The 24,198-nt window shown below is 38.4% G+C and overlaps 1 protein-coding gene across 1 annotated transcript in view; it reads right to left on the reverse strand.

The window, feature by feature from the left end:
* FAT3 (FAT atypical cadherin 3) overlaps nucleotides 1-24,198 on the reverse strand; it is a 345,063-nt gene that overhangs the window by 94,182 nt on the left and 226,683 nt on the right. Inside the window, exons 5-7 of the mRNA XM_010002614.1 lie at nucleotides 12,199-12,513; nucleotides 9,593-9,803; nucleotides 556-695 (exon numbers count right to left, since the gene is read on the reverse strand). Coding sequence (XP_010000916.1) covers nucleotides 556-695; nucleotides 9,593-9,803; nucleotides 12,199-12,513 — 666 coding nt within the window. The remainder of the gene's footprint in view (nucleotides 1-555; nucleotides 696-9,592; nucleotides 9,804-12,198; nucleotides 12,514-24,198) is intronic.

Consider the following 24,198-nt stretch of genomic DNA (forward strand, 5'->3'; position numbering starts at 1 on the left):
CCCTGATAAGCAAGTCTGGTTTTAAAGGGTTCACTGGGGCTGCTCCCCAGAAGACAATGTAATCACAGACAGCAACACTAATGGAGAGAATCTTTGAATTTTAAGTTTCCTCTCTGAACAATTTTTCTCTGAACAATTGATCCTGTGTCCCACATTTGGGTCTTGGGAGGATGAGAGGGATAAACTCCATTTAATACGGTCAATAGCAATATTCCCCAACACCACAGAGGCACTATTGCATTTTGGACCATTATGGGGTGATACAATTGTCCAAATCAAAGGTTTGCCGCCTGTGGTAGGGACTCCCTCAGCTGGAGGAAGGTGAATTACTTTTGAGTGAGCATGAAGAGGACAAAAGGAGAAACAGCACTTTGACATGTTCAACAGCCGATTCTTTACAACCAGATGGAAAGGCTCTGAAAAATATCCGCTCCATTAGTTAACAGTGGTCTCACAGGATGAAGTTTTACTGGAATGGCAAAATTATTAATTTTTATAGCATATATATTCCACTAATAAATTAAAACTTGCCGAGAAAGGAATGTGATATTCTACCTGAGTCGTGGCAATGTTTGTTCCATCGGTGACCTCCACAGTCATATTATATATTGACCTCTGCTCTGCATCCAAGGGCTTTGCAATGACAATAGTGCCCACTCCCTTCTCCGCGTCGAAAGAACTATCGTAATTCCCTCCTAATTGTTGCACAAAAATACAATTAAATTAGCCATCTCTGGAAATTGCCCATTGAAAATGTTCCTAGAAGTGGGGATATCTTGTTTACTGGCATTCATCTTAACGGCTTGTCTTAGCATACAGAGTACATCTACTGATACTTCTTTGTTCATAACTCATTTATATTTCAAAGCACAGTTTGTATATTGGAAAGCAGATATCATTAAAATGCACTGCAAGAAAGAAAAAAAACACCTAGCAATATATTTAAGTGAACCATAACTAAGTGTATAAAAAGAATCAAATGGCTATAAGCCATTAAGATGTGTGCCCTTGTAGTCTGGATAACGAACAAGAACAATTATCTTTTTGTATAAAAATCATTTTAGGAGCATTTTATTCTGCAAATTTTATTTTCAGGAAATTCTCACTGATGCTTGTGCATGCGAAGACTGTCAACTCAGTCTTTAAAAATTACAATTATAATAAATTGTAAAAATGCAAATAGCAATTTGTTATGTTAATTTCAAGGACAATGATAATTACTGGCAGCAAAGGTCAAATTCTACTAGTCTTTTAGGAATTATTTAAATAGATCTGACAGGATACACATCATCAATTCCTTTCCATTAAAAAAAAAAACCCTCACAAAGCACTGTTCTGAAACTAATATCCCCTTATCCTGTCACACACTGAATGATGCAGCAGTGGGAAAACCCTCCTGAGTCTCAGGTGAAAGGAAAAAAAAAGGAAAAAGAAAAAAAAAATCTATTAAAAAGTAAGAGAAAGGCATAATTAATTTGAGATTAAAGGGTTACAAGATTTCTCAGCCACAGCAATAGTTTATAAATTAGAACCACTCAGCATGTTCAAAGGTAAAGTGGCACTCACTCCTCACTGCTGCGCTGCTTCTTATTCATCTATAAACTGGAATTTATTATGAGTTGAATGTGAAATTTTTGGAGGCTGGGGACAGGGAGAGGTGGAACACAACACTGCTGACAAATAGACTCTATAGGTATGTTTGTCACACAGCAATGCAAGGCCACTAGTTACAGTCTCTGACAACTCAGTTCTACAAAGCAGAAAAGGCTTTCAGACCTCCTGGTGATAAAACTTGTGTAAGAGCTGTTCTGTCCTCTTGGAATAAATCCACAGGTGGAAAACCATCCATTCTGTCAACTTAGCTCTTGTGCAATATATATATATGGAGAGAAAGAGAGAGAGATATTTGGACGGCTGGTGTATTACCACAAACCAACTCCCATTTTAGAGCAGGAGACAGAAAAGAAGAAGGGAACAGTCTTCCTTGCTCTCCCATCAAGTCTTGCATCTGCATGGTTTGCTGACCAACCACTGACACTATTCGCAGAATCAGCAATGCATTTAGTGAGAGGAAAAAGGCTCTGGCATCCCAAGAAGTTGAAGACGTGGAGAAATCACAGTGGAGTCACAGCCCCTGAATATCTTAACATTAAGAAACCATCACTTCTCCTTATCTCTCACACAGGATATTGCAAAGGAAGCATAAGCTAGAAGAAGCACTGCTCTGTCCATATCTCTCTTGAAGGCCATTCAAAAAGGGGGAGATGAAAGGGGGAAGAATAAGGGCACAGGTTATCTATGCAAAGGAAAAGCAGAACTGGCAAAATGCTCCGTGAAATGCTCCAAACATAGTTGTTCCTGAGGTACCATCACACTTCCCTTTGCTTAATATATGTCTACATATATACATAGCTCTGAACCTAACAGATGCACTTGTGGTTCTCCAGGAAAACATTTGAGACTGAATCTGCTGTGATTTATAGTGGTCAGATAGACTGCTTATTCCCTAACTTCTTTTTGCAAGCCTAATTTGCACATTTTTCTCCATTGATATATATTTGTCACTATTTGACAGAGGAAAAAAAAGCATTATTGTCCTTAACACTTAAGCAATACTAAGGTATTTGGATGCTGATCATATCTTCAGTGTTTAGTTCGGGGGTTTTTTTGAGTTAGTCTAGAAGCAATAGTCTCACAATTAATGTTTCAAATTGATTTACTTGAGAAAAATCATACCATGAAAACCAACTCTGAAAAAAGGCCTCGTTTGAAGATGAGAGTCTGAGATTCTTGCAAGGAAATCTCTGCTGAAATGAAGGTAGCCTTGGGACAGTAGGCACTTTACAAAGAGAATGTTTCATACTGATAACCATGAAAACAAAATGAAAGCCTGTACTTCAAGATGCTTAACAACCATCTTAATGAGCAATCAAAAACTCTATGCTGTCAACTGGCATACACTTCTAACAAAATCCTGCCTTTAACACTTCCAAGAAGTAACATTGAAAGATTATCAATAAATTTTTAAATGCCCTTCCCCTGTTGCTTAGAGCTGGATTTGCAGGATACTATGTAGTGTATTGCAGATACAATGACTTCTTCAAGCCATTTTCATTAAATGAAGTATATTCTTCCCCTAAGATACAAACTGAATCCATCATATGAGTTTTTTATATGTTGTTCACATCTTCCAAAATTGTCTAGTGACGAAAAAACAAATCTTGGTCACCAGCAACCTCACTCTAGCCTACACTTGTAACCAACCAGATAAGGCACTTTATTTTACATTGATTCATTTTCTATTAAACACATAAACTGAATCAAACACTGAGAAAAAGATGGATCAGAGAACACCCTTCTGGGAGATCTGTGATTATGATGTCTTTTGGAGTGAAATCCTGATCTATTCCTGATTCTGTTTGGTACATTTTAACAGACCATGGTCAGATGTTGACAATGAAGAACGACTCAAATGGCTGAACTTCTGGGAATATTGCCTGGGATACTGGGTCCTGCTTCTCATCTGGAGTACTAGAGGCAGTCTGGAAATGCTTTGTACATCTCCTTAGCCTTCATACACCCTCAAAACAGCTCCACACATGATGAACACTTCTGAAGTTGCACTTAAGCACTGAAGAATAAGTAATGAATTAGGTGTAAATGCTAAACTATAAGAGTTTTATAGGTGTATTAAGTCTATGCAACACCTACTACAAAACACCAAGAGAAGCACCCAACACAATTATCTTTGAAGTATGGGTATTGAAGGTGTACAGAGAGAGTCCTGTAAAAACAAACAGGACTTTATCTTAGAAACTCCTGCAGCTGGAGTATTCTGGGAACCTCATGTCAAGCCCATTCCTTCCAAAGGTGCTCATGCTGAGGTTGGAGGGCTGAGCCTGTAGGATGTGACAGCTGAGAAGGTGCCAACTTCACCCATTTCTGGGGGGCCTGAGGACTGTTTTCCAAAGATGCTGTTGGAAAACTACCAACCCTTTTGAAGGGAGCTCATCTGCAGGGATATAAACTCCTGCAGTATCAGTTATACCAATGCTACTATCAGCCATTTAACCTTTTCTTTGATCATAATCTTAGCATGACAGGGGGCTACGTTTGATTAAATTTTGTTCAGCTGCTCAGTTTTATTAATGTGAATTTTTATTACTTATTCTATTTTCCAACATATGGCACATGCTTTCCTTTTTATTGTCTACTAAAGCCTGCTTTCAGAAACAAGATACGTAGAAGCTGACTTTGCTAATGTGCTTACAATTGCATTAGGAAAGAAGTATTTCAAATGAAGATAATACATTGTGAGTTCCTCAGGTACTATGAAAGTCAACTGTAAAGAAGGCAAGCTGATTGAAGTAGCAAGCTGGCCAGACAGTCTGACCTGAGAAACCATTTTAACACTGAATGATCTCAGAGAGATGTGGAATAGCCATTGTTTGTAAGACCATTGCAGGCTAAGATGCAATGCTGAACAGATCTTCAATACAGATTAAAGACACTGACTAAACTGAAGCACCTAGATGGAAATTTCATGAAAAGTCCACATCTACTTGCAATGTTTGGATGACGTAAATTCATCCACAAGGTGCTTTTTCCTCTCTAATTAATTGTTAAGATTCTCGAAATCATGTAGCACAGATAGTTATGTCTACACTTTGGACATCTAATGGCAAGAAAGATGATTTCCAGCCTTGCTTTCTGGAGATTGATCTTAATGCTCTTGCATAAGCCCTTAAAGCATTCTATTTCTACAGCTAGGAATTTTTTATGTTATCTGAAAGCATGTTACAGTTTATACAGGATTTTTCAATAGAACTCCTGAAAATCCCAGCTGTTACCAAACTCAGGATGGCTGTAGAAACAGCCCCTGGTAAAAAATATCTTATTAGTTGGCCCTCTCTACAGTTTTGTGAGACCTTTCAAGCACAGCCCTAATTTTCAATTTAACAGATGGTACAGTATGGTTAAGGAGAGAGAGACTATAGGTTGTTTTCCAAGTAGCCTTGGTTATATCTTCTGGCTGAATCTGGAGTGTCACCTTGGTTCTTAGCTTGTTTCTTTCTTACACTGTCACGATGAACATACACTTCTTCTGACAAACAAATGCTCTGAAAAGAATTAATTATCCTTTTAATGAAAAAGATAGTTACAAAAAAAAGCAATGGACCTTACATGACTAACGGAAAGGATGTTCTAATGTAAAGTTTACCACTTGTTTGGTGCAACAGACAGGCCCAGTAAAACTTGTAGGAAAATGAGTCCCCCTGTGAGGGCCTTTCTCCCTCCTTTCCAGTGGAACAATCCTGAAGAGTGCCATTGAATATCACCTCAGGAATATATGATGACTGTGGAGAATCAGACTTGCTCAGTCTTAAATGTAAAGATGGATCACACTGAACTCTGGAGGACATCCTCAAATGAAATACAGTCAAAACCGGGCAAGAATCTTCCTTTGCTGGCAGATAACAAAGACATACATGCTCCGTGTTCAGACTTAATAAGGCCAGGCTATACTGAGATCTTCACACAAGTCTCATATGGCCTACCATGCTATGGTGGATGAGTGGAAGAGAAGTTCAGTAAATTACTTAATTTAGAAAACAGACCTTTAGAACACATTTTCTTACTTCTCTTACCCTGAAGTAAACTAACACCACCAAGGACAGGGATGATAAACTGTGCCAATTGTTACAATTCTTGCATTGCTTAGAACAGAGAATGAAAGGAAAATGCAGAAAGTTAATCCACCCTGGAACTCAAGGGTGAGTCTGAAGTACCTCTAGGATTTTCAGGAAAAGAAGTAGAGTCAAAGTTTCCAATTTTTCTGTTTTCAAAAACAGATGAAATAAACTTAGTGTTTGCCTCAAGAAATACAAATTCAACTACAGACTTCTGTTAATCATAACATAATAAATGTTAGTTACACAACATGCAAATATTTATTCTCTTATGTTCTAAAGTATACTAAGAAGAAAATAACGCAGACTGATTTTTCAGATAGAACTATTGTAAGGAGAGTCAAAGCCTTGGGTTTGCTGCTAAGAAGCTGAAGGTAAGGCATAAAAAGCAGAAAAGAAATCAGAAAGGTATTTTAGCTAGTTCTCAGAGAAGAGAATTCAAAGGAGGCTAGGGAGCTCCATGTTTTTGGCATTAATGAAAATGTACAGTACTGTGAAATAAACGGACAATTAATTAAAATTAATAGAATTAAAATTATTGCCATTTAAGCACCCTTTATAAAAAAACTTCTGATGTGCTTTGAAAGTTTGGCTGCTCTTATAAAGGTATAGGCTGGGGGAAGAAGGAAAAATAAAGGGAGACCTGTTGGAAGAATCAGAGAGATGTTGTGCAACATGCTACTTAAGCAAAAACTAGCACCATGCAGCTTAGCTCCGGTGTCAAAGTAGTCATCACATCATTCCCACCAATATCAAAGGAAGAGACAGAGGGCACAATTTACCTGGGAGAAATACAGATTTCTGACTTATTTTGGGGTTCCCATTGAAAATCAGTTTCTCATAAATGACTGAATAAATTTAACATAACTGAAACAACCTACATGCTTGCACTGTGGGAGTTAAGTGAACTGAGAATGGTATTGAATGCAGTCTGAAAACAGAAATCACATCTGGTATCTCAACCATTCCCAATTAAGCAAAGAGAAAAACACGCAAGCATCGTGTTCCTCTCTAATTGATGGAGGGAAGATCTCCCTACCTGCAGGGCACCAGCATCTCTTGGAAAAAAGTAAATAAAAAATTCAGTGAGTGACTTAACGTGTATATAATTTTGGTGCAAATCAGATGCTGAAGTTAGGCAGACAAATATTACATAGCCAAAATTCATCCGTCCTCCTAATTTATTTATATTTTTTTAGCTGGGAAAAAGTGTATGTTTGCATTAAAAAAGAAGTCCTCTGAAATTCCAATGCCCATTTAGTTTGAAAAGGTCATACACATAAAGGTCAAGCTGCAAACTCTATATTAAACCATGCCGCTACATAAGCCTTCAGGGCTTTTGCTGACATTACTGTGAACTGTGCACAGAGGTCCAAACCCACAAAATACCAGATGGAGAAGGACCAGGCCTAGGTTTCAAAGCAGCATAGAAACCATCTTTTGCATCAGCAGTCCCATACAGCTTTCCATAAACTACAAATAACTTCTACTAATAATCCATGTCCTTCATTGCACTTTACAGCACTAGACCTGAATGTTCCCCTAAAAGGAAAGTATCAACATCTCTTTTTCCCCATGATGATATTGAGAAACGAGGTGAAAAAGTGGTGTTTATACTGACATTGACTAAAGGCAGCAATGTTGGTTATTTCTACTGTAGAAATGTGTGATGCTTCTAGTGCAATAATTTATAACAGCAGTAATATTTAATGACAACATCCATAAGGTAACAGTGTTGAACTGGATGGTCAGGGTCACCAATTTCTCATTAAACCTAGGGAAGCTGTGTCTCCATGACCCTTTGCAGTGAAGCAGCAGCTTGCAGCATCAGGAGCTGCAGCCTATAGGGAAACCATTAGGCTTGTTTAAATAGTAAAAATCTCGTTCTAAACCATTTGAACTAGTTTAGCCATAAAGGTCACATTAAATGGCAAATTAAAGGCTTAAGTTTCACAATGCTCTTCCCCTCATCTTTGTTTGGTAGGCAAAAATGAAATGTTATTATAAGGTGCTGCTAAATTGCACGTGACTCTAATAATGTAAAAGAATGTTGTGGAAGAGCAGGGGCTTCTCTCAATACTTAACACAGGCAGCATTTTAATGAGAGCAAAGGACCAAAAGGCTGAGAAAAGTAGAGGAGTCCAGCAAAAGGTTCAAATGAGGAAAAAAGTGTTGATAACATCAATAAAAATGGATTTCTCCTGGGAGAAAGTTAGAGTCAGTCAGAAACGGAATGAAAAAAACCCAAGGAAACGGGAGGAGAACTGAAGGAAGTATATGCTGCACTTCCCCAGGGTCTAGCAGGAACCCTAGAACATTATAATAGTTTTGGGTTTAATATTAATGTGGTTGGCACATCAGAAACCATGCAAGAAACTAAAAGGGGAAATGTTGCTGCTTTTGTCTTTCAGCTGCACAAATTGGCAATAAAAGGTGGATGAAAACAGTCCTGACAGACCCTTTCTCTTGTGGTCCTTGTCCTTCCTGTTGGTTAAACCCATCTGCAAATAGCTATGCTGAAATAAGAGCCAGGCTCAATCCCTGTAAATAAAGACTGCTGATGCACCCTTTCCACTAAGTCTGTTGCAAAGGCTTTTTGTTTTTCTAGTCTTTCATATAGTATTTGCTTTATAAATCTTCATTTAAATAAAACCACTATGTGCAGACACAGTGTTTTATATGCAAAGGTATACAACAAATTACGTACAAGTACCTGCAAACAGTAAGTAGCACAGTGACTTTGCAGGGTTGTTTTGCTTCTGGGGAAAGTCTCATCCTGGAGATGTTAAATGACTTATTTTAAATGACATAACTGAATTAGCAGCAGAAACAGGCAATAAACGCTTAGCAACATTGATTCCTGTTTCTCCACTTCAACCAAATGAGATCCTCTACTCCTTTTCTTTTTGTCACCTACAACTTTAGTGGTATTTCCCTGTGATTTTAAGACCATTACTTATGTGCCTTCTCCTCCTTCTCGCTAAGGATGTTTCTCCCTATTTTTATCACCAATTTTATGTAAGGCAATTTTGTGGTTGAATCTCACATCAAAACACATTTCTCTTTTTCAGCTTGCATTCAAGACAAACTTTTGGTGGCTCCGTCTGAAACCCATATGTTGATGCATCCCATTCTGTTTCACAGTTAAATGGATGGCACTGGACTGTGAAAAGTTTGAATTAATTATTTGTGATAAACTGTGGAAAATCCGTGAATAAAATGATAATAATTGGACATAAATATGGCAAAAGCTGTCATAGAAAGAAATGCAGCACATCCATGTGTCGCATCGCATCCTGTCACAGGCACTTATGAAAGATGTAATATAAATTGTTTCAAAGAACTTGCAAAAATAAAAGGCAGCCTGGATAGTTGTATTTTAGCAAATGTGTTTGCACTAAGGGTACCTTCTGTTGAACAGTTCTGCCCACAAGCTGTCTGTAGAATATAGAACATCTCTCGAGCATGCTTGCCACCTTGAAGCAGGGCAGTCGGAAGCAGAAAAAAAAGAACAGAATGCAGAAAAAAAGGTGAAGAAAGAGAGAAATGAGGGACAGCAAATCTAAGTACCATAAATACATTTAGAAATGAGATTAGCAAAGTATGACAATAGAATTCAAATGACAGACAACATTAAGATTGCAGTAAATAACAGTATGAAAAAAAAACAATTCAGCCATACAGCGCTTTTTTTTTCAGCTTAGCTAAGGAGTCATAACAAAAGCAGGAATATTATTATTATTGTTACTGTTATCGCTAAATTAAAATAGCATTTTCATTTCAGCATTACAAAAGTGGGTTTAATTGAGGGGGGACAGGGACAGTTCACAGTTAGTTTTCTTGCTCTCAAAACCATATGCTTTGCTTCTGAAGTGTTCGCACAGCACTGGCTCCCAACTTACCAACAATATCAAACCACAGAGGAATGTTAGATGGCTGCACAGAGACCACCCCAACGATTTCTGTCACTTTATCGCTTTCCATGATGGTGAAGTTGTAAAAGGGTTCATCGAAAGTCAGGGGGATGGGCGAGGGCGCAGGCTTTTTTATCCACTCGATATGGAGGCGCGCAGTTGAAGATTTTTGGGGCCGGCCATTGTCCACTGCTTTTATCTGGCAGGTACAAAGAAAAGAGGACTCAGACTGAACATCACAACTTGGCAGTTCAGACCTAATTCTACCACACAACGATAACTGTTTGGAAAATGGCCTTTTTAATCCTGTGCAAAAAATGTCATCAAAAAGAGGGACATAAGCATTTATTTCTCAGGCCTCGTTTTTTGCCATGACACATTGACTTTTTGCTGAAAACATTTATTACAAACTGAAATGTTTTGTTTTAGAAATGCTGGTGTGGGGACTCCTAGAGATGCAATTCAAGCACTCCCCACACAGATCCTCCTCTACAGAACCAGATTCCTTCTCCAATTTCATCTTCCACCCAGTTCACTCTTGCAGCAAAGCTGGGAGTCTTATAAAAACCCACTGGTACATTGTGCACTTGCTACACATGTTCACTCAGATCATATTTGATTGCTTTTAAATGACATTGCAGATAAGATTGAAATTCCTTTCATTGTTTTCTTCAGGATCTTTAATTGAGTCAAGTAAGTTTCAGATAATTTCCTTCATTCTCAAAAACAAATACAATTTAAAATTTTCCCATATTTAGTTTTCTTGCTTCTTCCTGTCGTGCCCAGCTTGGTGCTAATTCTTTTTATTATAATGTCCTTCAGAGGGATGGATAGATTTGATATTTGCCTGGCATACTTCATAGTTTTAGCACAGAAAAGACAAGACAAGCAGCAACAAACACTGAGTATAAGGAAAGGAAGACTGTCGGTTACAAAATGGGTGCTTTGGTGAGCAACATTGATGTCAATCTAAGCATTTTTCTTTCAAAATTAAAGGAAATATGTCTGGCTGTGTAGGACGATTGGTGTAAATATTCTGTTACTCTGCTGGTTAAAAATGGGAAATATTTTCCTGCAATACCATGCCCTGTTTTTCCTTTGGGTATGTGTGAGGTGGCTTTGTTGCCAACACTCGTCCCACTTCTCCTTTCAAGGTGGCAGGCCCTTAGTGAAAAGATGCTGAGGGTGTGATGAGCAGTTTCAAGGTAGAAAACCTTCAGCTGTTGCATTATAACAAGTGCCAGATCCCAGGCATGACTTCCAGCTCTTCAAAGGGAAAGGCTCTCACTCACCCAAAGGCTGCTCTGCTCTGATTACTAAGCATTTCTCAATATTTTGATAATATTTATTCATTTTCCCATCACAGTGTCCAACGCTAGGAAGGTATCCCAACAGAGACCTATTATTGTGGATCCATTTACTGTGGGTCAATGTTGTTCTGACATTTTTTTGTCAACTCCTTAACTACAACTTGTTGACTTACTGCTGTAGATGAAGACTGTATTCAAGTCTTATATTGCTTTATATTGACAACAGTATCTTGTATTCCTTCTTTCTTTGACCTTGTCTATACGGTTTGAGTTCTGGCAGAAGTATTTTGTCTGAGATTTCTTTTAACTGAATTTGCTGCCTTGTTTATAGCCTTTAACATGGTGAGAAGGGTGCTACTACACACTGTACACAGTACTGCTCCTCCCTGAAGCACCTAATTTGGACAGGATAAGGACTTTCCCATGAGGGCAAGCAGTTGTGTCCATACAAAAGGTGAATAACCATTCATAGCACTATCTCTCCAGTTCAACATGAATCATAGAATGGTTAAGGTTGGAAAGGACCTTAAAGATTATCAGGTTCCAACCCCTCTGCTGTGAGCAGGGACACCTCACACTAGATGAGTGTGCACAAAGTGTCATCCAACCAGGCCTTAAACACCTCCAGCGAGGGGGAATCAACAACCTCCCTAGGCAACCCATTCCTGCACCTTAACACCCTCATGGTGAAGAATTTCTTCCTGATGTCTTACCTAAATCTCCCCTCTTTCAGTTTAATCTCCTCTTGTCCTATCATTACCCTCTCTGGAGAAAAGTCCCTCCCCAGCTTTCCTTCAGGTACTGGAAGGCTGCTATAAGGTCTCCCCAGAGCCTTCTCTTCTCCAGGCTGAACAGCCCCAACTCTCTCAGCCTGTCTTCATAGCAGAGGTGCTCCAGCCCTTTGATCATCTTCACGGCCTTTCTTTGGACCTTCTCCTATAGCTCCATGTCCTCTATGATGAGGGCTCCAGAACTGGACACAGTAACATGATATAAAGTGTTAGCAGACAAGCCCCTGGTTTTCTTACTTTCTATGTGTTCAAGGGAATGGCTTGCACCAATGATCTGTAAGTTGATTGAACAGTCTGAGAATAGTTCACTACACGTAATAGTACAAATGCTCCCCTCAGACTCAGTTTTTTGGCAGTAGTTTTATGTGAATACTAGCTTAGTACAGCCAGATCTTCTATATAGGTCACACATTAAACATAGTCATATATCACTATTCAAGCAGGCCAATTTCAGCCAAATCATAGGTTTGTATGTTGATGGAAGAGCACTTACTGTTAAGATGTCATAACTCCCTGCTGTGAACTGCTTTCTGGAAGAAACCATCCCAGTTTTGGGATCAATAAAAAATTTGCCATCCTCGTTTCCATCCACAACGCTGTACGAGATTTCTGCATTTGGGCCTTCGTCTTTGTCATAAGCAAAAGCTCTGTAGATCGGCTCCCCTCTTTTCTTACGGTCCCTCTCTGGCAGTTTTATCTGATAGACTTTCTCTGGAAACTGAGGTTTATTATCATTCTCATCCAGAACCTGGATCACCACCCAAACGGAGGACTGCTTGGGAGATGTGCTCCCATCTGACACGGTTACCTGAAAAACAGCAGCAGTAGAGGAATTATTCTGAATAGGGACAGGGAGACTTCACCAGTTGGAAAAAACCCATAAAACATAAGGAAACACCTCTCCCCCCCCAAGCCTAACCTGCAGTTTACATAGCCTTCTTATTCTCTGTACACAAGGCATGTTCACTATGAACATGCTCAATGTCTAATTCAAATGTGCCTACATTGGCAAATAAAGGAATCGGGAAGATTTTTTTTTACTTCTGAGATGAATCTGGCATGAGGAACCTGCAGAAGAGGCATCTATTTCTCAAAATATAAAATCCTTTTATCTCTAATTCTATACGTTTATCTCAGAAGAAAGACTCGGAATTAACCCATTAAGCAGGAACCCTGCTTTTTTGCGAACATATTTCTAAGTTTCTTCACTCACACAATGGATTTGAAAGATGGATTTCCTCTTAAGAGAATCTTTGTCACTTTTTTTCTGTTAATTATTTGGGATTTCTTTAACAACAAAAGAATTTCTGTCAGTTCTTTCCATTCATCATCTGAGATTTGACAGCTCATTAATTCCAAAAGTGTTTTATACAATTGTTAGGGGCACAGGGAGGCAGGTAGCAAAAAATTCTGCTGCGTTGTATAAGGAGCACACGGTGCTGGCAGAAGCATGAAAGAAATAAAATCTTTGAGACAAAAGTTAATTAGTAATTTAGTTGCAACTTTAACAGAATATCTAATAATTTTCGGTCTGAAATGCTGTGAAAATGAAACGATCCAAGATCAACAAGCCCTCAAGAGAATAATACACCTTCCAAATGCAATCAATATGTTTCAAACTTTTCCCTCAATATTTCAATTGCATTTTTTAAAGATAAAGAAATAAGGCAGGAAGTTATTTCTGTTTGTATGAAAGATGTTCAAATTTCACCTTTGGCTACCCATGCTAATATGCCATGATGATGGTCAGCCAAGATACTAGACACCTTTTCCTGCTCACACTGATTGCTGGTCATCAATTGCTTTACTGTTTAACCCCTTGATGGTTTGCTTTTCCTTAAAAATTTCTGTGTCCCCTTACAAATCATAAAGTCCTGATGTTCAATCCTCAGGCAAATCAAAGATTTCTGGGAATAATATTCCTTTCCATTGTCCCCTCCTTGCCACAAGAAAACTAAACTTAGGGTAACCCCAGCTTAGTATTGAGATGACCAGAAAAAAAACAACAACACATTTTCTAAGAGAAAGGTAAAAGACCTTTTCAATTTCCTGTATTTAACTATACTTCTAAAAACTGAGAGTGGAAAGAAGGGGACTGACAGCCTTAGGGACTGAAGCTCCTTATTTACAGAAAAATAAATGGCATGGTGGCATGTGGTGAAATCCCCCAGATCAGCCCATAACTCATATGGAGTCTAGAGCCTGTCCTCCCAATGACATGCACTTGTTGGGGTTGCTGCCTCAGGACAGGACAAGGATCATCCCCACCCTGCAAAGCCACCACCATGCCATCTGTCAGTCACCAGTGAGGAGGTGCAGATGGAGGACCTGCAGCCCATTACTGGTGTACTCAGTCATCCCCTTCACACTCACTACCCTTCCCAAAATAGCACTTGTAACTGGAAAAGGCTTCACACACAGCTGTGAATTTGCCTTTCCACCCAGTGAGAGGCACACCACTGGGACCTCAGTCTCCCCACTCCATCACTCTGGAGGAACTTAGGAGCTTCTGAGGCAAACAATAAGCCATTTCTGGCAGTTCTCCTATTACAGACTCTTAGCACTAAATAACTTTTGCCCCTTTTAGAGACGGATGCCCTCCATTTCTGTTCTGCTCCCGTACAATTGGCCAAACTCTTGGCAAGAGCACAGTTTAGGGAAGATAAACATTTTTCAGGACTTCTGCTGACTCCACAAGTTTTCAATGTGCTGGGTGATACAGGCTGTAGTGTACAGAAACAGATACATGCTTATTTAAATGATGGTCCAAAATATCCACAAAATTATTTTTTAGGGGTTAATCTCATTAATACACATAAAACATGAGACAGAGTCAGGAAACTTGTTTTCTGAACAGAACTTGACTAAATTAAAAAACAAAAAAAAGAGAAAAAAAAATGCCATTTCCCTGAAGGTTCTAGGAGTTCAGCAGATCTACCAAAGCAAAAAAGGGGCCCAAGTGAAGAGAAAGTTTGCAAATAAAAATAATAATACAATCTCTGAAAATTACAGTGGTATAAATATTCAGGTGAATATGACAGAAAACCTATTTAAGTCAAGAGTCTGCTCAAGCAGCAAAGCCACCCTCCTGTCTTAACCAATACAGAATCACTGCTGAAATACTGACTAACACAGTGCTGTGGCAGTAAATACGTGCAGGCATTTGTTTGTTTTTGTAAGCTCAAACTTGTGGGAAATCTGTTCCGTAAGAGAAAAGTTGCACTGGAAATATCTGCTGACAGCTAATTGAAAATAGTAATGGCTATAATATGAAATGTTAGCTAATTAACAGAAATTAACATGTTCAGTTAGTACACTCTTCTCTGTCTAAAACCTTTCATTCCTGAAGAGGAAAATACTACATACCAGCTAAGCCTTTTTTTCTGGGTGACACTCACAACTTTACAAAATGACAGGCTCCAGCTCCACTAGAAAAGCTCTGAGTGCCAGACACAGGAGCTGAAGTGTGAGTTAAAGCTCTCTCTTTGCAGGCATGTACATTAATTAATTTAGCCAGCCTCACACCAGCAATGTGATTATTTCCCTAACTGTAAAACTGTGCCCTGGCTGACCCTTCTTTTTAGCTCCATCAGCCTCACCCCAACCTGGGCTTTTCAGGTTCCACTTATAAACAGGGTAAAAGAGCTGCAGACATTTTCTCTGCCCCTATACGAAGAAAAAACCACAACACAGTAAAACAAAATAACAAACTGCTGCCAGTTCAAAATTGTTCCCAGACAAAAATGGGGGGGGGGAAGGGGGGCTGGAGAAGTCGTTCAGCACAATGCTCTGCAAATACTGTTTCCATCAGGACACTGTATCACACCAGTACTTAGGGGCCCCTCTAACAAACACAATTTTTATTCAAACATTACCACAGTTCTCAGTAAAATCCTTAAACAGCTGGAAATTACAGTGAAAAGTAACTAGGGAGAGGAGGGAGTTTGGGTTGTCTGTATGACAAAGAAACAAAAGCTAATTCACAGCTAGTATCTCTGGAAATGTGAAAGGCAGATGTGCAATACATGGGAGAGCTTGCCAGGAGAGAAGCTGCAATTCAAGATCAGTGAGGTCCTTGTTTATGAACCTGCAGATGGCATGGTGGGGAAAATACAGAAGAGAAAGGTGATACCCATGGATGTCAAACTGTCTCCACATATGTTTGTAAAGTTGTGCCACCAAAAACCTGAGCAGAGGTGAATCTCACAGTAAGCAAGATGGGGAACTGGTAAAGACCATACTTAAAGCTTTCCAAGCTGAGATGACAAATCCCTGCTTGGTCAGCACGTTTTCCTAAGTGCTGAACATCTTCTCCCGTCTTTGTGCTGAGTCTGGTATCCAGACACCAGTGGGTGCAGACATACTGCTTCTTGCCCACGTGTAACGAGATGGGATAGTCCATTCACTAAAGGTGCAATACCTTAAAAGGAATTTCATGACATGTTTAATGGGGTCTGATGGCATCCAACAGCAAGAATAATATTAACTTTATGTACCACATTAATGGTAAACTCCTAAGCATCACTATTGTTTTCCCACAACCTACAGAGAGTTCCACTACAATGTCTTCATAAAATGAAGCATATTCTGTCAAGGTTCTGCATTCACCATTGACTTTAATGTTTATGACTTTACTGAACCATACCATTTCATACTCATGTTTATTTTCAAGGTCACAGATCAAGCACAGAGGGACTTCCATAGCAGTGGAGTTCCTCAGTGAAAACCAAAGTTAATACCAATTGTCAAGAAATGACAGCTGCAATGGTATATATGAAAATTTCTTATTTTTATGACCACGGAGAAGGCATAAAGGAGACACCTACTATGAAAGTACCAGCTAAAACACAGTTAGTGTAGGAGACCTCAGTGCTGGTCACAAAAATAATTTTATCTTGAGTCCTATGAATTGGACTGTGAACTGAAGAAGAATTAGCTCTTGACTTTTTTTAGCATAAAAATGCGACTGTGAGGACCACCCTCCTGAATTAAAAGTACAATATTGAGTCTCATTAACAAAAGCTCATGACTTCCAAGATAATTATTAACTCAGCTGGAGAGAGTAGCTAGCAGGGATCTTACTTCAACAAGTATAACAAGACAATCAGCAGGTGTTTAATGTGAATTATCAAGCCTCGAGAAGAACGAGAATCTTCTTCCACAGCACTCCTTGACAGAAGGAAGTATTCAGCCTACCCAATTTTTTTTAGGTTAAGTGGAACTGCCACATTACTGTCATCAACGTTGCCAAATGCTGAAGATGTTGCATTTCCTTGATTATTTTCCTTCGTGTGATACTGCTTAATGCAAAGAGTGAGCTGAGATGCCTGCATCTCATCTGAGTTGTGTGCATAATGAGGGCTTCAGGTAAAAGTCTCTACCTTCCCCCACCCAGAAATGTCAATTTTGCTTCAGAAAACTTTAGAAAAGAGGATCTGGTTGAGTTACTGGAGACAGAAAAATGATCAAAGGGAGTCTGAGAGCTTAGGCATACCCCTGCTGTTAGTGACTAATGGGTTTGTTTCTTCTGCCAATGCACAAATGAGCTGCAATACCTATTATAAGAGTTTCTGGAATTCAGCCCAAGTAAGAGAAATAAAAGATTATAAAGGAGAGCTCATTGAGGGATGAATGGAACTTTAAAGTCAAATACACTGAATTACTATCTCTGCCTACTTCAGAGAGAGAGTAAATTTGTGGCTAAATTCTTACAAGGAAATATTTTTCTGAAATGTATTATATTACTGAAGTACACATCAGATTATTGCTACAACAAGGAGGCAGCGTAGCTCAGAGACAGAGAGAAGAGAAAAAAATAGTTTTGGGGGTTTTTTTCAGTTCAACAGAAACACTGAGTTAGCTGTAGTAAATTAAATGCCTCCTCATTCTGATCCTTTATTTGGCAACTGTGGAAAAGAAGTGGGCAGCTGCTTATTTCACTTTTCCTAATAGAACGTAGTGTTGTCCCAAAAGACAAATTACTTGAACATTTCTTGTAAGAAAGAGTGCCAATCATACCTATATGATCCACCTTTCCTTATTTCCTTTACAATTTGCTAATCTGGGAACTCTTGTTTCCAATCGTTAAAAAAAAATAATAAAATTAATACATTAACTTAGGCCAGCTATGAAAACTAAATAATTTAGAGTACATTTTAAACACAGACTATTAATGACACAAACACTCTAGGTGGCTGATTAGTAAAGTCAATGGCTTCCAGCCACATTCAGGCTAGAAGATGATGCATAATGTTTTACCATTTGAGAATTCATGACGACATCAGGTAATTTCAACACCCTATTGCCAAAAGACAGGAAGGAAGGAAGACAGGCTTTTTCATTTGGATTTAAATACTGCCTGCTGTATCTGCAAACCTAAATATTAGAAGAGCACACTGAAAAAACGTGTGCTTAGAGGCTTCAAATCTTAACTTTTGTCACAGTGTTGAGACCAATAGATGGTAACCACATGGAAAGTTATAAACTTGCAGAATATAATATCAGGATGAGGGACCTAAGGGTCAAGAACTACTACTACTACTACTATAACTATAACTACATCAACAACAACAACATGTATTCCATGGCATACTTTATTCTAAAAGCTTTTTGAGAACATATAAATAAGAGTTCTAAACTCTTAAAAGAAAAAAGACTTGTGTTTCAGCTTTAGTAGCAATACTAAAAAGGATCTGCATTGCTCTTGACAGTGACTCTCTAAAAGAAAAACAGTAATTTTCCATGGGCACTATTTTCAAAGTTCATTACAGCTGGAGATCCTGGCAACTTTTGTGTATCAGGCTGTATTTATATTATAATTGATAGTAGAAACAATACATGGTAAGGTAAGTGCAGAACCATTCAGTTCTCAGAAAAACAGTCCAGCCTATGTTGAAACAAACTCCTTCAGGCAATACCCAAACAGTATCTTCCACTTCTTTTCACTAAGTAAAAACAAAACTATAGTCCTCAGGAATGTCAAGCTCATACAATTTTGCTTTTGACAAACTGTAGATAAAATCTAGATAAAACTTTACCTAAAAGTCAGTCTTAGTCTATTGCTCCCCAAAAGTTCAAATGTGTTTCCTGCACTATTTGGAGTATATAATGAAAAATATGGAAAACAGAAGAATACACCCCAAGTAGTCCTCAGATAATATCTGGACCTAAGGACATTTGCCCACCTTCAGGCTGACACCTTAGAAAAAAGATTAAGATTGATATGCAATTGCTTAAAAATAATTCTTGTGGCCATATGGGAACTCTTCAGGAACAAGCTATTACTAAACAGAACTATAACTACCTTCATAGTATCTAAATAAGAAAGAAGATAAAAGTTGTGTATTGATCTTCACAGTAAACTTTGAAGAAGGTGTTTAGCTCCTGCTGATAGTGAAGATTACAATCAAAGAGTTTTGAAGAGAAAATAAGGAGTAGCCAAATCTGAGAATATTTCACTTCAAGAAACTTTAAATAACATCAAGCTTGCAAATTAAGATATTTAGGCAGTTTAATGTTAGCAGTAATCTCCATGCCAATTGGAATTCCATTCATATCTGACTATCGACTTTGTGGATTTTGCTTTTCTCTCAGCAAGAAACACCTGGCATGAAATATTGATAAGTTCACTTCTATCAGATCTACCTGTGCAGATCATTATCTTCTCAAAAAATCTTATCTCAGCAGTCAGGAACAACAGTAATTCTCAGTTTTTGTACTTCAGGAGAGGAATGCCTCTCCTTCTAAGCCTACTGCACCACCCTTTTCTCAGATATTCAACTACCCTTCATTTTCTATCCCCAAAAATCACTTGATTCTCATCTTCACTGTAAGCAGGAATCAAACACCTTCCTCAAAGTTTGCTCAAAATGATGAAGTTCATTAAACATTTTCAATCTTCCTTTTTTCATACTGGGCCAGTCAATATGTGCAAGTTGTGTACCAGCAAGAAAAACATTCTGGCTATTAATAGAGACATAAGATTTTATCCATGCTTCCAAGACTTTTTCCTGATGTTAGTAATTTATGTTTAACTACCAGCAGAAGGGCTATGCTCAAAAATATATGCTGATATACTGCCAAAATTTAATCAAGCTATAGTACTAGTCACTGTGGAGTTAATTAATCAAGCAACAAAACGATACACACTTTACATCCGTGCTGGGTGTGCAGCTGCATCAGTTTGTAGTACAGGTCCCCAGATATTCAAACTGATGGGAAATTAAGGTACAGCAACTCTTTTAGCAGAATGCCTCAAATTCAGTGCAGGTGATTTCCTGTGTGTGGCAACAGCCCTCCATCTGTTTTGCAGTAAGTCAGCAGCACTGCCTGGTGCTAATGTGGTACATGCTATTGACTCCAAGATGTAATATGAAGAAGCTTGCCCTGCATGGCCTTAGAAATATCTTGGCATGCAGTTCCTGTTACAGCAGAGTGCTAACTTCAAATAAAACTTGAAATACTTAAAGGAAATATATTTTTCTTTCCTAAACTATAATGTTAAAACTTACTTCTAAAATTTTTGTCATGCTGACAGCCAATGCCTTGAATGTTGGATGAAAAACCTTTAGTGAGGCTCTGTGATGGTCAGTCTTGAAACAATATTTTTATTACTTAGGAGGAAAAAGAGTTATTTGGCCACCAATGAGATGACAGATACACACTGTAATTCCTTAATAAGAAAACTAACACCTTTTTTTTTTTTTTTTTTTTTTTTTAAATGGCTCTAAAAAGCAGCACTCTTTTGTGCTAATGGAGGATGACACCACCTTGTCTCTGGCAGAAAAGTAGTAAAAGATGCATCCAGCCCCATCTCCAGCTCCTCCTCTAGCCATTTGTTCTTCCTCTACCACCGGTTTGCAGCCACCTTCACCCCTCAATAAACCATTCATGCATCTGCGCTACAAACGGGGCTACTGACATAATCTGGGTTTCAAATCAAGAGCTGAAAGAAAACAAAATCCCCCAGAAGGCAGATGGGTAATGTGTGATGGTGGTGAGAGAGCAAAATAAGGTCCCCAAGTCAGAGGAGGGGGAAATTTTGGCCACTGAAGAAAAGTGCATTGTGTAACTACAAATTTGGTGATTAATTCTGTGATTTAACTACAAATAGTATCTTACTTTGTCCCTCCTCCAGAAAAACCCTAAATCCTCTGCCTAACATCACTTAACAACAAGCCTTTGATCAAAACCAACATAAGCAAAGCCAGAACCAGTGATCTCAAGGTAAAATAGTTTGTGTCCCGACAATAATTGCTGAAAACCTTACACTATTTTTTCATAATATGCAAGGAGTAAGGAATGCTCTCCACCCACACATACATGGAAATCGTTTCAAAGACAGTTTTATAGCTGATAGCTTGAAGAGTAGTCTCTGACATTTGAAGGCAATTTAATTTTTTCAGGGTAAAAAAATGAAACTTCTACCTTTTTATGTTCAAAATAAAGCTTACCAGTTAAAAAACTGATTAATAAAAAATTGATTTCTTAGCCAGATAGAACGTATATAAAATCAGACCTTAAAGGACTACAGTCTGTTCCCAATTTGTGATCCTGTAGAGATATTCTAAATTTGGAAAAAGAAAAGTGGACATTTTAGGCCTCAGAAATGTATCTGGTTTCATGAACTATAGCTCTGGAAGATTGCTGCAACTATGTTCATCAATTTCAAAGGAAAAAAAAATGAGGACTTTTTTTGAGATATTCAAGTTTTAGATAGAAGATTCTCTCGTTAGCAGTGATGTGCAAATTGAAAATTTAAACAACTTCAAGCTGAATACAATAGCAATTACACATACACGTATGAATAAAGTAATTTTTGTAGTCAGTGGAGGATTATATCCTAAAGTACCAAAGAAATCAGTATAAAAATAATCAGAAAATCACTATGAAAAATAAGTAAAATAATGCAAAGAAGAGAAGCATGTGTAAGTAGGTTCACTGCTGAGGCTCTTCCCAAGGCAGTTTTTTGTAATGACACTATCACCTTGTTTTTGTCAGACCAATTTAAATGAAATAAAATAAAAAATGACTTAATTTAAGCAATGAAAATTCTACTTGACTTCTTGATTCCTACTTCACAACTTTCTGTGACAAATTAAATTTTAGACAGATAATAAGCATTAATTGGGCTGTACTAAATCGCAGTTTCATCTAATAGGCAACACAGACAAGCTTATTATCTCAGTCTCCACTTATCTTTGATGGTAACTGTCCTATAAATATCTACTCTCCAGTTTACATAGACATAGGGTCAATTTCACAAGCTGGCTAAGGATCAGCATGGGAAAAAAAATGTAGATTCTGATTTTGAAGCAAAACTCATATTCTCATATTCTTTTACTATCTTTTTCTTTTTCCAGATTTAGTTTCCAGCTTTGAAAAGTCCACCTGGAAAATGGCCTTGGGTATTAAGTTCAGTACAAAAGATGTGAAACAAATTCATATGATTCTTCTGCTGACAAAGGATGACAGCCTTCAGCCCCTTCCCTGATGGGTGCATTAGGACTCTGAATTCACCTGGCACAGTAAAACCTGTTGTATTTTTTGCTTTCCCACTGGACAAGATTAACACATCTAAGTGTACATTTGGGGACCAGTTCACTGTAACCCTGTTTTTCACTTGGTCAGTTTGTTCTCTTTTCAGTTCTGTTGACCCTCTACAAATCTCCACAAGCAGCTGAAAACCCTCAGCAGCCCCAACCACACCACAGATGTTGTGGTATGCACATACTGCATGGCTAGAGACACACAGAGTAAGTCTAAAGACAAGTGTTTCCCTGAACTGAGCTCATGTTGTCTGAGCAGTCAATGAATTACAGGTGTCTTCTTGGTGGAGAAGAACCTGGCCAGCTGTGAAAGCCTCTGACTTGGATATCAATGGGAATTTCCCCATTGATACTGGTGAGAACATGGTTGCACCTAGAGCTAAACCACCTGATTTCAGCTTGCTTTTACTTTTCATTTAGTTTTTGCCTTGTGCTAAGCTGTGTAACAAGGACCCAAAAGCTGAAAGCCTTCCACTGAAGGGCAGGGAAGATGTGTAGCACTGCCCCACCACCACCACCATATTCATAACTGACTGGGAGGCATCTTACTTAGACAACTAGGCAAATATGGGGTTTTTTTGTTTACCTTAACAAATTTCATACATAACTCTTCTCTTTAACATGGTTTTTTTTTTTCCCGTCTGGCTCAATCTGTTACATATATAACCAGTGATCCTGCAAAGAGCGACGTATAGGAATAATTTTCAGAATGTGTCAAGGCCATACTGCCGGCATAAATAATTACATGTGTGTGTAGGAACAAGGTCATTTGGGGGTAATGATAAAACAGGAAATACTGTCCCAAAGTTTTAACATTCTAAGTGTGTTGCAAAAAAAAAAATTATGTCCCAAAACCTTAATTTCCCTGAGTAACAGTCAGAATGTAAAAATGTTCAGGTTATTAATATTAATTAATCAATTAATACCATTATAATTAATTAATTACACACTGCCTGGAGTCCTGGAAAGGGATCTTTATGTGCCTGAATAATAAGATGACATTCTACTCCCGCAGTGCAGGAGGAATTGTAAAAGATCCTAACTTTAAAGATATTCTTCCTGCTTTGATTGTTCTGCAGAATTAGTCTTTAACATGCATTTGTTTTTTGCAGCCACAGGATGGCATTCACTGCTGTGTAAAGGGTCAGTGAAAAATAAGTAGAGTCTGGGAAGCATACAATCCATCTAGGGAAGGAAATATTTAATCAAAAATTATTAATATAAATTTACTGCTTTCTACTGATGAACACCATTTATTCAAGAATATGGTATGAAAATCCTTACCCTGCACAGCCCTTAAGGTTCATGTTCATGCTGTGTGGACACCAAGACTTGCAACAGATACTTCTTGCCTGACTTCAGTAAGCTGGGACCTTCTAAAAACACAGAGCAGCAATTCCAATTTACCAGCAACTGCATAAAGCATTTCAATTTGACTTCTGTGGTTTATGGAGTCAGAGTAACTGCTTAATGGATTTATACAGACTCGTAATTTACTGTTTATTTTCCCATTAGGGCAATATACAGAGCAGGTGTTGACACATGGCATTCCAACAGGAGGACAGTTGCACTGAACGAATGGCCAAGGTGACTGATAATTGGATTGCAAATGTCAGAGAGTGCGGTTGAACAGCCAGCTATATCAACCCACACATACTTTTCCCAGTTGTGAAATCAAAGTTAAGAGCAGGGACAATCAGCCACAAGTAGTTAGGATTTATAGAGTTGGGTCTGAAGTCAGTGGCCAGCAGCATCCAATTAACTTCAGCAGAGATGTCTAACACCACTGGTAAAACCACTGGATTTAGAGTGATGAGCAAGAGTGTCAGACCAAGAGACAACCTAGTAGTGCTATTAACCTTCGTGAGATTGCCCTGCAGATAATGTGATCCGGGGGACAATAAAACACTGCATGAGACAATATGCCCAATTTGGTAGTACAAGAC

The sequence above is a fragment of the Chaetura pelagica genome, unplaced genomic scaffold (assembly GCF_000747805.2).
Source record: "Chaetura pelagica isolate M959 unplaced genomic scaffold, ChaPel_1.0 scaffold338, whole genome shotgun sequence".
NCBI classification, from domain to species: Eukaryota; Metazoa; Chordata; class Aves; order Apodiformes; family Apodidae; genus Chaetura; species Chaetura pelagica.